The sequence below is a fragment of the Bactrocera neohumeralis genome, chromosome 6, assembly GCF_024586455.1.
Source record: "Bactrocera neohumeralis isolate Rockhampton chromosome 6, APGP_CSIRO_Bneo_wtdbg2-racon-allhic-juicebox.fasta_v2, whole genome shotgun sequence".
NCBI classification, from domain to species: Eukaryota; Metazoa; Arthropoda; class Insecta; order Diptera; family Tephritidae; genus Bactrocera; species Bactrocera neohumeralis.
This window is the reverse complement of record NC_065923.1, coordinates 62,419,078-62,430,978: the sequence shown is the minus strand read 5'-3', so window position 1 is coordinate 62,430,978 and position 11,901 is coordinate 62,419,078. Positions and strand designations below refer to the sequence as shown.

Genomic DNA, 11,901 nt, shown 5'->3' with positions numbered 1-11,901 from the left:
TCGCGTTTGAATGCAAAATACTCACACCATTTTCATAGCGCTACCAAATTGTTACATGGCGTAGAAGTTATATATAAGATTGTGCAATATCCAACATTTAATTATTATTATGAATACAATTTCCCGTTGATACAGGTAATAAAAATCTTTTTTTTTATTAACTTCAAATTTGTTTATTCAGCATGTCACTGCATTTACTTACATACATAATTTATAATATAATGTATTTTTTTAGTATTTTTTTTATACATGTCATGCAAACACAAAATATTTCATATATTTTCGCGATGTAAAAACCTAAGCATTAAATAAATGAAGCTAACTAAATTAAAATGTATAAATTATTTTACATACAAGTGTAGCTATATAATTAAAAATAATTGCAAACATGAAAAAACTAAAATAAAGTCATTAAAAAAAGATAAAATGCAAATAAAAACCTTTCCATAATGATTTGTATGTTAACTATAATAATATAATTTATTTCTTATTTCAAAGGCTTTCGATAAGTCATTGTTGTTCTTTTCTTTTTTCAATTTATGCAAATAACAAACACTTGCGCTTAATTATAACACTCGGTGAAACTAACTAAATCTAAAGCAGTTCATAGGTAAACCCGTTGATTTAATTCCTATATTTGAAGAATTTCTACGTTTATCCTTTCTTAAAGTCCAATATGTCTTCTATCGTGGCTGCACGTGCTGCATCGTTGTTGTCCTTTTCCAATTCCGCACGCACACAGCGGCCACAACACGCCTCAGACGGGTTGTTATCACACTCACCCACAGCTGGTGGTTTAAAATTAGGTGTCCATGGACCCAGACTGCCGGTCGCATAGAAATCCATTGGGTACGCATTGTTTTTCGGTGCTACGTTATGTGGCGTAAACTCGACATCACCTAACACAACCGACAGTTCATATGGATTCAGTAATGGTTTGGCAAAGGCGGTGCCCCAATCTATGGATAAGCGTGGACACGCAATTTGCACAAATGCATCAATGCCGGCGAAGAGCGCCAACTTTTGTGGAAATATTTCAGATAACAAAATTGTTGTTGTAGCATAACCTTTGGCATGCAAACGCTTTTCGAGAAATTTATGCACACGACTACTGCCTTGTCTGCCCAAAGTACCGACAATAATGCCAATTTTCTTGGCAGAGCGTGCACGCTCAATTTCGCGATAACGTATTGACTGCATAGCGCGATGATCATACTCCTCAATGGTGAATTTTTTATCATAAGGGTCATATTTATATGCTTTCAAAGTAGGATTCATTATCATAGACGATTCCAAATGGAAACGACCATCGCCGAGATAAATCAGCATCTTAGCGGTGGCAGGCAATTCAGGCGATGTGCAACCCAATATTTCTCCGGGACTTAAGGGTTTCGCTTGTGGCACAATCACATCATAGCCAGCTGCTTTAAGCTCGGCGGAAGCCGCTTGTAGCGTTGTCACAAATTGTATTGTACTCACGAGCGCAATTTGGCCATCAGTCGGTTTGAAATTCATTTTAACGGAATCGATGAAATGTAATGGATCAATTTTAATATCCACAAAGACATATAGTACTTTAATGTCACTGGTCTGATCGACCGGTATGAGACAGCTATGTCCATAATGCACCAATAAATCAGCACCCAAAGCCTTGGCGGTGTAATCGTCCACACAACAGGCGCCATAAGTGACGTCACCCATGATGACGGTGTCGGCATCGGTGAAACGTTCAATTATATCAGCAATAATCATTGAATACATAAGCAGTCCCTCGGGTAGTTGCAATGCTACGCGCTTAGCTTTCATATCACGTATGCGCCAGATGGTTTTGTGCAGCTCAAAGTTGTAATTAGATGGCAGACGATCGATGGCCTTCTGCAGCACTGGATCATCGAGCAGTGACTGTGGAATGCGATTGATGCGCGCTTTGGGCTTGAAGACTTTCTTCGGCTTGGCGCGCACCACAACGATTTCATTGTTGGTCGTGGCGTTAGTGGCAGGTTCTTTAAGTGTTAAGTCCATGTTGACTGGCGGGATTACATCCAACATTGTGCTGCGATAAGAAAAAAAAATATAAATAAATAATTCTGCTTTTTCACTTGTTGGTAACTTTTTAGTAATTAGTTTATGTATGCTTGTGAATAAATAAAGGAATTTTGGGTCATTTACCAAATAAATTATAAAATAAAACTACTTTACTATTTGTAGCCACGCGATTCACTTCAAACACTTCAAAGATCAGACAGACATCATCACTGTTATCAAATTATACAATATATATTAAGGTTATCTTTCTAGAGTTAAATAATATTTTGACTACATTGCTTATCGCAAAATGATTTGTATATTCAATTCCACTTGTAATTTTAGTACGTTATGAATGAAATCGAGAAAAAACATTGTCTTCGGTTGAGTTTGTATGGCAGCTATATGATATAGTAAACCGATCTAAAATATTTGTTCAAAGATTGAACCGTTGTTTCGCCAAATTTCGTGTATAAATCTCATCAAATAATAATATAGTGATTCGAAACTCATATTGGCGTGAAAACGGAATTTGAGATCGATTTCTCAAAAAATGAGGGACTAATTCGCGCATATACAGACGGACATGCCCATTTCTACGTTATCCTGACAGTGGCATTATTTTAGATCGGTGTATATTAACTCAGCTCAAGACTTTGATTATTTACATATGTATGTATATAAATAGTTCATAAGGCCTCTAAAGTTTCCTTCTGTTTGTTACAAAACTTCGTGGCAAACTTGCCCTCTGTTCAGGGCTTAAGATACATTTCGAATATATATGTACATATGTATAACAAATCTGCTTGTATTATTGCTAATTAAATATTAATCTTTAATTAAAGAAAGGCGTTACTACTTCTTATTACGTATACATGCATGCCACCTTTTTCAGCACAAGGTTCTTAGTAATAACTTCGAAGTTGTTATGATTTTTTTTTGTTATGTGCAGCACAAAGTTGAACTTCTTAAACTTTATGACGCATTTTTGAAAGTTCTTGCGCGTACACACTCAATATAAATGCATTAAAACTGGTTTTATTATTACGTAAATTTATAAAAATGTATAATTTAAAGCAAACAACTGATGATTCATAACTATATTAACCCAATTTCAGCTCTTTAGTAAAAGGCTTAATGCGAATCAGGGGGAAACCCCCCCTTAAAGTTTGTTAACATGGTCATAAGGTTTTTAAAATGAAAGTAGTTTCGATATTTAACACAAAAACAGTTATTATAAAATATATATTTGGAAAAATACTAGTCTCTCTTCTTAAAAGTAAACAAAGAAATTAAACTAGATGCGGAAATCTGAACTAATTGCATATATGTACATATGTAAATGCGACGACTAATTGTTTTATATACCAAGTTGAACAACATTTGCTGATCAGCACGGCGATTTTTAATGGTGTTTATTTAGATATACTTATAACTAATTACTAAACACATTTCCGTCAAAAACAATAACACAAAACGAGTCTGTATTTTTAGCTAATTAAGAAAATGCTAATTTAACACACCCGAATACAATCTAACTGACAAAGAAAAGTAATGTATATGCAGTAAGTAGATAGGTATTTAGATATGTACATATGTATGTGTATGTACATACGGATATACCACAAAAAGCGGTGGCCTACGTGAGCAATTTGCACTATGCAAAGGCTACAACAGAAACAACCCAGCAAAAATATAGAATTCCAGACAAGATATAGAGAAACATATCCGCTCACACAAGTAATTGCATTTGCAAGTCTCATAAATAAAAGGCGTTGCAAACGGTCCTTCTGATACACAACAAACTTTGAGAGTTCAACGTGGTACGCCGGCAGGCGGTATCGTTGTAATTTCAAAAAGGGGGCTCGCCCAAAAATATTCACATATTTGCAAATATACTTAAATGCAGCAATCAGCAATATAACAATTGCAAAATTTATTGTAGTCACGTAGTTGTAAAATCTTCTACAAGACAGAAGCTTATTAATGAATTTGGTGTTTTTTCTAGCGGTTACTGAATTGCAAGGCATACATAACTATTATGCAAACAAATATATGTATAAATGTATATGTATGGATAAGTATATATGGCTATTTTTAGTACGATTGATGTCAAGCACTTTTCGCAAGACTTACCTTGGTGTTTGGTTTTTGTTGCTGCCTTAGATTAGTGTTGTTGCTTTGGCTTGTGGCAAATTACGAGCTTAATTTTATTTTATTTTGTTAAATAAACTCACTTTATGTTATTAAACTTTACACAATCTCTTTATTTTTTGACTACTGACAGTAGTCAAACAATTTGTATTACTCAATTAGTGATAATTTATTAAAGTTGTTTAAGTACTCTTCTGTTGACTGCTGCTTTGCACAACCGAAATAACTATTCATAAAATATGTTTTATTATTTTATAACTATTATAACGTCATTTTTAATACACAAACTTGTTTTAAAACTTTTGCTCAAAATATACGTCTGGTTTGCTCTGCACCGCCGCAGTAATTGATTTGCGTTCGGCGTTAATATTTCTTTGCTTGGGCTTGGTGTTGCATTTTTTGTTTACCTTCACTGTGTTTTCTTTTGTTTTTGGTGTTATTTCGCACGTGTTGTTGTTATTATTGTTGGCTTTTGAAGTTTGTCCACCATTGGCACATGTTCATGAGTCACGTAGGCACCTGAAACCAGAGCAACTAGTAAAATCAGCTGTTCGCCTTTTATCACGGTAGCGCTAATGAAAAAGTTACGACACGTTGATACTATAGTAAACGGTGTTAAGCTTAACTATCGCACTTTTTTGCATTCCGTTTAATATTTACAAGTATTTAGACTTAAATTTCGCGATGTTTTGTTAAAATTTACTAACTATCGCCGAAATTAACAGGAAGCACATGAATAAGTCAAACACGTCAATGGCAAAGTGAGCTGTCACATTGTGATAAGAGCGCAGTGTTGGAAAGTTATGTAGAGACAGCGCGTTAACTAAGCACAGGGTTACACATTGTTTCAAACATTATTTAATAAAGTAAAAGTTTGACTTAAAATATATTTATACCAATAAATTACTTTCGATTGAATTATTGCACGCATTAACGATTTGGATCAAAATCGGGTTTAATATATATGTTTTATTCTGCTTATTTTTACAAATAAAATAATATAATACAAAGAACAGGAAATCAAAAAGTGTGTTAAATGTTTTTTACTTTTATTTTTGCCACGTAAGCAACAACGAAAGCGTAACTTCAATTTATTTAATTATTTTTTAATATGTGCTAACAGTATTTATCGTAAAATTTCATTAATTTCGTTCAAGTTCTAGCGCTGTCGATGTCAGACGGCTCAGCTTCATCCCCTTCTTCTATAAAATGTTAGAAAAAAGTTAATTATTGTTTCTTTTACATAATTAGTAGAAAAAATAATAATAGATCACCTACGCTTGTTGCCAGGTATACGTCTTAAACGTTCCTGCTCTACAGCTACGAAATACTCTGCCGCTGCCTGCTCGCAAGCATCTTTAAATGGCGCAACATTAATGCGCCCGTTAAGCATGGTTAAATCACCTTGATCCTGACCTTGATTCGTCTTGACTTTCAATTTGATTTCACGTGATTTGGCTTCTAAAATTTTCTCTCTGCGATTTTCACGTTCAAACATCTATAATAAAATATCGATAGTTACTAAACAAAAATCGATAACTAATATAATAAGCACTATAAATGTTTTTTTTTTACGTTTTTTAAAATACAAAAAAAATACTCTCACTCACCGCCGTCAGCAACGGTTTATCATTTTTCGCCGACATCACCATGTTATCGGATACTTCGATAAGAAAAGTTGCACCATGCTTGCTGCCACAGCTGACATATTTACCGTTTTCATTCGTGCGCACACAATGCAGTGGCTCATCACAAACTTTTACCGTTAAAACTGGTTGATTTTGTTGTTGCAATAGATCCCAAGTGTCGAGCACGCCATCCATGCGCGTGATGAAGAATTGCGAAACCCTGAAAAACAATACAATTATTTTTAATAATTTATAACACTAATTTATGTTTTTAACTTCGAAGTTTCTTTACTTCGTGTAACTCCAAGCGCCATCGGTCAGCATAGCGTCACTATTTTTTGTCCATATTATCGAGCTCTCACGGCAATCTTCGGACCAAATGCGCGCACACCAATCGCCGACGGTTAGGAAATTCTTTACAAACGCCGGATTTCGCGTTATGGCATACACCGGGCCCAAGTGGCACATCATCTAGGGATAATATGTATGTGTAACACTGTATACAAATATTGCTTCAATTATAGCTCACCCGTATCTGTATCTTCTCCATGGGTGTTTTGCCCTTGCGATTGCACGAGAATAGCATACCCATTTCGGTGCCAGCCATAAAACGTGTCGGTATTGTAGTTTCATACTCCAGCACCGAAACGCCAAAGGAACGTGCCAGATCTTGCTCGTCACTACGTATTGGATCCATCAATAGTTTATCCAATGGCTCACTCAATTTACGCGTATCCCACCACAGCACTTGTCCATCGGAACCACCAGAGAAGAATTCCGTGCCACTCTTCGAATTATTCCACAATACCGAGTTAACTGGATCACGATGACATATCTCACGTTCGCTTATCAGCACTGGATACTTGCCATGTCGCGTATCCCAAGCGGCCACCTGTCCATTATACATGCCACTAACCAAACTTGTTGGATCCTTCTGATTGTATTCCAAACATACACACGCCACTTTCGGCTCGAGCGTTAGAAACGGTTCATTTGGATTCTCAATCTCCCAAATGTACGAATTGCAACGCTGCCCCGTTTTATCACCCTGAAATTTCATGTCACAATGACTGACTGCCATTTTAATTCCACCATCCGGTGACCACGACAAATGTGTGACCGGCACCTTTATGGGATTGGGATCACGATAAACGTTAACGGTGCGTGAGCGACAAGGTTCAGGCAATGGCGCCGGTTCGAGATCCTCAAAATAATTTTCATAAATATTCACCGCATTATTTTGATGTATATAATGTTCCATTGGTTTAGTGAGGTTCATAACTTGCGTTATGTAGTTTTCGTCTTTCTCAATTTTCCTTTTATAACGCACCGTCTGCTCCGGATCGGACATATTAATGTCTTTGGGCCAACCACCTTCGTTATGCGTGATACCAACATGTTTGTATGTCGCGCGTTCTGTGTTTGCCTCACTCAAGGCCATTTGTCGGGTGAAAAGCGTTGCGCGATCCACCGGATTCTTAAGTATGTAGCCCTTAGCGAGCTCTTGCGAAGAGTTTTCCGAAAAGATAACCTCATCTTTGTCGCTGAAGCTCGCACTAGCGCCGAAGGTGCGTCGTTCTTTCTTAAAAGTGTACTCCATTTTATGATTTTTTAGTTATTGTTACAAATTAAATAATTTCGACATATTTTCAGCACTGCTGAAGGTATGCAACTAATAAATCCATATTAAAATAATAAACTGCAGTTGCATGGCAACATCGCTTAACAACTCTGCTATTTATGTAGTTTGTGCAATGGCAGCACTGTTACTTAGTTAACGGCCAATTAACCGTTATTTTTAGCGTAAATAACTTGTTCAAATATTTTTCTGTGAATTTGAAAAAATGGCAGGCGTTGCGCCCAAAAAAATAGCTGAGCTCAATGCAGAGCTAAAAAACGCTTTAATTACTGCCATTATACTCACAAAGGCAACGCCAAAGACTTTTCTCGTACGTGATTCACCTGAATTTCGTGGCGTTATGAGCTTTACGCTGCGTGACTCCAAACGACACATCATCAATTGTAAAGTTTGGGGCACCAAAGAGCTGGTCGCTGAATATAACCGTAAATTCAAGATTTATGACATCATCGATGTCATCACGCCGATCGTCGTGCCCACGTTGGTGCACGACAAATCTACTCTGGCGGATAATGCGCGCTTTCAACCGCTGTCAACCGTGCCGTTCTCCCTGGTGTTAAATGAAGGTCAAGGGCGGTTGGACACCAACAACTACCGCGATGTGGATGCCTTTCGTGAGCTGCACAATTTGCGCCGCGTGCCACATAAGCCGCTCTGCAGTGCGCTCAAATTACAGGATGTGCGCTGCGCAGTGAAGGAAAGTAGCGCCAAAGAGCAGTTCGTCGATTTACTGGTTTTGGTGGCGGCACAGCGCCCGGTCAAAGAGGTGCGTAGTAAGCGCAGTGGTGAACTGCTAAGTTGTCTTGAGTTGATTGTGATCGACAGCAGCTACAGTGACGGTGTTATGCTGAACATTTGGCAGGCCGATTGGATACAGCGCGCGCAACAATATTGGGAGGGTATGCGCACGGTGTTGCACTTGATAGAAGTGAAGCTTGCGTTCTCGGAATTCTACAAAAGCACCACACTAACATTCAGTGGACGGACTTTGGTCTATGAGAACCCCATTGGCGCGGAGGTGGATGCCTTAATGCAGTTTGCCGCCACTACAACTGCTAAGCCTTGGGATTCGTTGGCATACACAATGAATACTCAAGTAGATGGTAAGCAGTTGTGTTGAAAATTTCATAACTACACAGTTTAAACAATATTTTAGCTGCTGAAATAAAAACTCAGATGACAGTTAAACAGCTTTACGCGCGTGCTGAGGGCGAACTCAAAGATGACAAAGAGCAATTCACCGCTGTTGTCTATGCCATGCTGACGCATTTCGACTTTGATGGTACCGGCCAAGTCATCAGTCGCAGATGGTAAGCGCAAATGCATATAAAGGTCATATCATACCATCCAATTACTCTACTCTCAACCAGCAAGTCCTGCCACAGTTTGCTTACGAGAAATCAGACCGAGTGTGATGCGCCTAAATGCCAGCTGGAATTTTCACTTAACCACGAAGGTGCGCTGTACGAAAGCTTCTTCAACATAAATGTGCAATTTAGCGATCATACTGGTACATTGGTAGAGGCGCGTTTCTCAGGCGCCATAGCCGAACGCGTGCTCGCGCTAACCCCAAACGAGTATCAAACGCTAAGCGACCACGAGAAAGCGCAATGCAAATGGAAATTTCTGCTGGATTATTTTGAGGTGAAGCTCTTGGTGCGTAAAGAGAGCGCTGTACGCCGACAAATGAGCGTTATTGTGATGGATATGAGAGCTATACAGATACCAGAGTTAGCGGAAAAAATTTGCGTTTTTTAATAACAAACGAAATGTAGTTTGGTTTCCACAAATGTATAATATAGTTTTCTTATAAAAAATATATTTATATGTCAATTATTTATCCTTGTCCGCCATACGTTTCAGCACTTTTATGCGTTTATCGCCAACTGTGGCTTCTTTTTCTTCCGCACCGGCGGCGGCTGCTGTACCCGCAGCACCGGCCGCATTATTGGCGCCCTTACCGCCAACGCCTACCGCTCCCGTGCCCGTTGCATTGGCCGCATCACCAAAAACACCTACGGTATTGACGGTAGAGGTACCCTGTAGTGCCGCAATCTCTTCGGCGGTAAGTCCCTCTAAATCCGGTTCTCCCTCGACTTTCTCGAAATCGGTGCGCTCCATAACGAATTGTCGTTCTTGTCGCTTCTTATCAATATTGAACGTGCTGTCCTTGAATATTTTCAACATATCCTTGAATTCAGTGTCATTTTCGATAATCTGCAAGAATTGGTCTGGGTCATCGGGATCAAGTTCGGCGATCAAATCCAATTCGGCCTCGCGTTGTTTGGTTTCAGCTTCGAGGAGCGATGTCTTGCGTTTGAGTTTTACTTCCTCGACACGCCCTTCCAGCAATTTGGAGCGGAAAAGTTCGCGCTCGAAGAGCTGTAAGCGATGATTTTTTATATAATTTTGTTTTACAATATATGTAGTGTTGCCATTTATTAAACATGCTCACCGCCATTAGCAATGCTTTGTCCTTAGCGGCGCTCTGTCTCAAGGCCGGATCTAGTTCAAACAGTTGTACATCACCATTTTCCAGCGCCACTGCCAAGTATTTACCATCTGGACGAAACTTGACATATTTTATGGGCTGCTTCAATTTGAGCGTAAATATGGGTTTTCTCTGATGCAATAGTATGTCCCAAAAGTCGACTTCGCCGCGCGCATCACCAGTGACGAAGAGCGAACAGCGCGCGGGACTCCACGTGCCACACAACATTTCATTCTTCTTCTTCATTAGTAGTGTCGTGGGTGCACCTTTACACTCCTCCGCCCAGATTTTCACACACCAGTCGGCGGCTATTAAAAAATTCTTCACAAAAAACGGATTACGTTCGATCGTGCGTATCGGACCCGAGAAGAGACGATAATTGGAGATTAACACCTCCGTCGGCAACATACCCTTACGATTGCCGATAAATATGTAACCCTGATCGCTGGCGATAATATAACGCACTGGTATGGTGTATTCGAATTCCAACACTGTCACGCCATGTGCGCGTTCGTTCTTCTGTTCGTCGGTTGGTTCGGGATCGAGTAAAATTTCCTGTATGGGTGTTTCCAAGTCGCGACCATCCCAATATTTTACAGAGCCGTCATACGAACCGCTGTAGAACTCAGAGTTCGACTTCGAATGCACCCAACACAAGGCGGCGGCCTCCTCACGATGTGCAGCCTCGAGCGGTGAAATTTTTAAGGGCTTACCACCATTCCGTGCATCCCACAGAGCTACCATGCCAGATTGCAGTCCTGCGGCTATAAAATTATCATCACGTGGACAAAAATGCGCACGTCGCACCGGCTCCGTCGATTCGAGCACCACCTCTGGACTCAAAGCATTGCCTTGGTCCCAGACATAGAACGAGTTTGGATTGCCATCGGTACGCATTGTCTCCTGTATAGTTTGAATATTTTCATCTCCGTCTTCTGTGTCTGCTATCGGCTTTGTAGTGATTACTGGTGTATGTAATGGTGCCACCCTGTTGAAGTTGGTCGGCTGCGATAGAAATTTGCGCCGTTCGCTCGGCATCCAATCGAGCACGGTGATAGGTCGCACGGGTTTTAGCGGATCATGAAAGATATTGCATTGTCGCGCCTCAAATGGCATGCGTATGTCCTTACCCAGCTCTGGTGGCAAGTCGACGAAAAATTCTTGATAAATATTTACTGCGCTATTTTGTGCCGTCACATCCATTGATGTGTGTATCAGATGCATCACCTGCACACCCCAGTTGTCCTCTCGCTCGATTTTCTTGCGGTAACGCATTGTCGACTCTTCGTCGTTGATGTTCACTTCGCGTGGCCAGCCGCCCTCGTAATGATACATGCCATGCTCGGCGTAGGTCACATTATCCGTCTCCACCCAGCTATAGGCCATTTGATCGCTCAACTGTGTGCTGCTATTCATCGGATTGCGTAAGATATATGAGTTGCGCATGCGTTGACTCGGCTGTATGCTGAGCATCAGCTGTGTGCGATCGCTAAGCAAGGGTTGGCGTCCAAAGCGACGACGCTCACGCGCATAAATGTACTGATTATGATACATGGGTATGGAGCTTCACTTAGATTTCAGTAATAGGCGGTTTGTGTGAACTTTCTTCAAAGCTCACGTTTACTTGTTGAAATATATGCAAAAATATATTTTTGTATCAATTAATGATAGTTAAAAAAATTTGAAATTAGTATTCTAAAATCTTCCAATTAAATTTTTTTAAACAATTTCTTTGAAAAAAATATTTAACTGATATTTTTCTTTTTGACATTTGGTTGAAGATTATACTTGTAGATGTGTTCGGAAGTGTTTTGAATTATTTTTTATTAGAAAATATATACATATATTTTATAAGAACATTCTCACGCCAATTTTTTGTCAGCGGTATAATATTTTCGTTTTATAAAATTTTCCTTGCAAATAATTTTTTAATGGTTTCTCTTTTTCCTTTAGTTGATGATAGT

At 39.3% G+C, this 11,901-nt stretch overlaps 4 protein-coding genes across 6 annotated transcripts; 1 reads left to right on the top strand and 3 right to left on the bottom strand.

Annotated features, from left to right (window-relative positions):
• Positions 1-341: 341 nt before the first annotated feature.
• LOC126763184 (2-(3-amino-3-carboxypropyl)histidine synthase subunit 1) lies at positions 342-4,940 on the bottom strand. 2 transcript variants are annotated; one of them, XM_050480469.1, is made up of 3 exons: positions 4,814-4,940; positions 4,162-4,698; positions 342-2,053 (listed from the first exon to the last, which is right to left on the bottom strand). In XM_050480469.1, the coding sequence occupies exon 3, from the start codon at positions 2,047-2,049 to the stop codon at positions 655-657; it is 1,395 nt and encodes a 464-aa protein (XP_050336426.1). In that variant the 5' UTR covers positions 2,050-2,053; positions 4,162-4,698; positions 4,814-4,940; the 3' UTR covers positions 342-654. The 2 variants fall into 2 exon arrangements, with proteins under 2 accessions (XP_050336426.1, XP_050336427.1); XM_050480470.1 differs by having other exon boundaries at positions 4,840-4,933.
• A 267-nt stretch (positions 4,941-5,207) lies between these two features.
• On the bottom strand, positions 5,208-7,420 carry LOC126763166 (dynein intermediate chain 3, ciliary). Of its 2 annotated transcripts, none has more exons than XM_050480429.1 (5): positions 6,337-7,420; positions 6,100-6,278; positions 5,790-6,027; positions 5,454-5,677; positions 5,208-5,381 (listed from the first exon to the last, which is right to left on the bottom strand). In XM_050480429.1, exons 1-5 carry the CDS (start codon positions 7,405-7,407, stop codon positions 5,369-5,371), a joined length of 1,725 nt encoding a protein of 574 aa, XP_050336386.1. In that variant the 5' UTR covers positions 7,408-7,420; the 3' UTR covers positions 5,208-5,368. The 2 variants fall into 2 exon arrangements, with proteins under 2 accessions (XP_050336386.1, XP_050336385.1); XM_050480428.1 differs by having other exon boundaries at positions 5,458-5,677.
• Positions 7,421-7,651: 231 nt separating this feature from the next.
• On the top strand, positions 7,652-9,265 carry LOC126763182 (protein hold'em). The gene is made up of 3 exons (XM_050480466.1): positions 7,652-8,549; positions 8,603-8,756; positions 8,817-9,265. Exons 1-3 carry the CDS (start codon positions 7,652-7,654, stop codon positions 9,202-9,204), a joined length of 1,440 nt encoding a protein of 479 aa, XP_050336423.1. The 3' UTR covers positions 9,205-9,265.
• On the bottom strand, positions 9,237-11,656 carry LOC126763157 (dynein intermediate chain 3, ciliary). The gene is made up of 2 exons (XM_050480413.1): positions 9,902-11,656; positions 9,237-9,828 (listed from the first exon to the last, which is right to left on the bottom strand). The coding sequence occupies exons 1-2, from the start codon at positions 11,489-11,491 to the stop codon at positions 9,280-9,282; spliced, it is 2,139 nt and encodes a 712-aa protein (XP_050336370.1). The 5' UTR covers positions 11,492-11,656; the 3' UTR covers positions 9,237-9,279.
• Between the last annotated feature and the right edge of the window lie 245 nt (positions 11,657-11,901).

Excerpts from the sequence above, each read along its gene's own strand:
- LOC126763182 (XM_050480466.1), top strand. The coding sequence starts at position 7,652 with ATGGCAGGCGTTGCGCCCAAAAAAATAGCTGAGCTCAATGCAGAGCTA. Across the intron at positions 8,550-8,602 it reads AATGAATACTCAAGTAGATG|CTGCTGAAATAAAAACTCAG; the intron begins GTAAGCAGTTGT and ends ACAATATTTTAG. Across the intron at positions 8,757-8,816 it reads CAAGTCATCAGTCGCAGATG|CAAGTCCTGCCACAGTTTGC; the intron begins GTAAGCGCAAAT and ends ACTCTCAACCAG.
- LOC126763166 (XM_050480428.1), bottom strand. The coding sequence starts at position 7,407 with ATGGAGTACACTTTTAAGAAAGAACGACGCACCTTCGGCGCTAGTGCG. Across the intron at positions 6,028-6,099 it reads GGCGCTTGGAGTTACACGAA|GGTTTCGCAATTCTTCATCA; the intron begins GTAAAGAAACTT and ends ATTGTTTTTCAG. Across the intron at positions 5,678-5,789 it reads ATAAACCGTTGCTGACGGCG|ATGTTTGAACGTGAAAATCG; the intron begins GTGAGTGAGAGT and ends ATTTTATTATAG.
- LOC126763157 (XM_050480413.1), bottom strand. The coding sequence starts at position 11,491 with ATGTATCATAATCAGTACATTTATGCGCGTGAGCGTCGTCGCTTTGGA. Across the intron at positions 9,829-9,901 it reads ACAAAGCATTGCTAATGGCG|CTCTTCGAGCGCGAACTTTT; the intron begins GTGAGCATGTTT and ends CATCGCTTACAG.
- LOC126763184 (XM_050480469.1), bottom strand. The coding sequence starts at position 2,049 with ATGTTGGATGTAATCCCGCCAGTCAACATGGACTTAACACTTAAAGAA.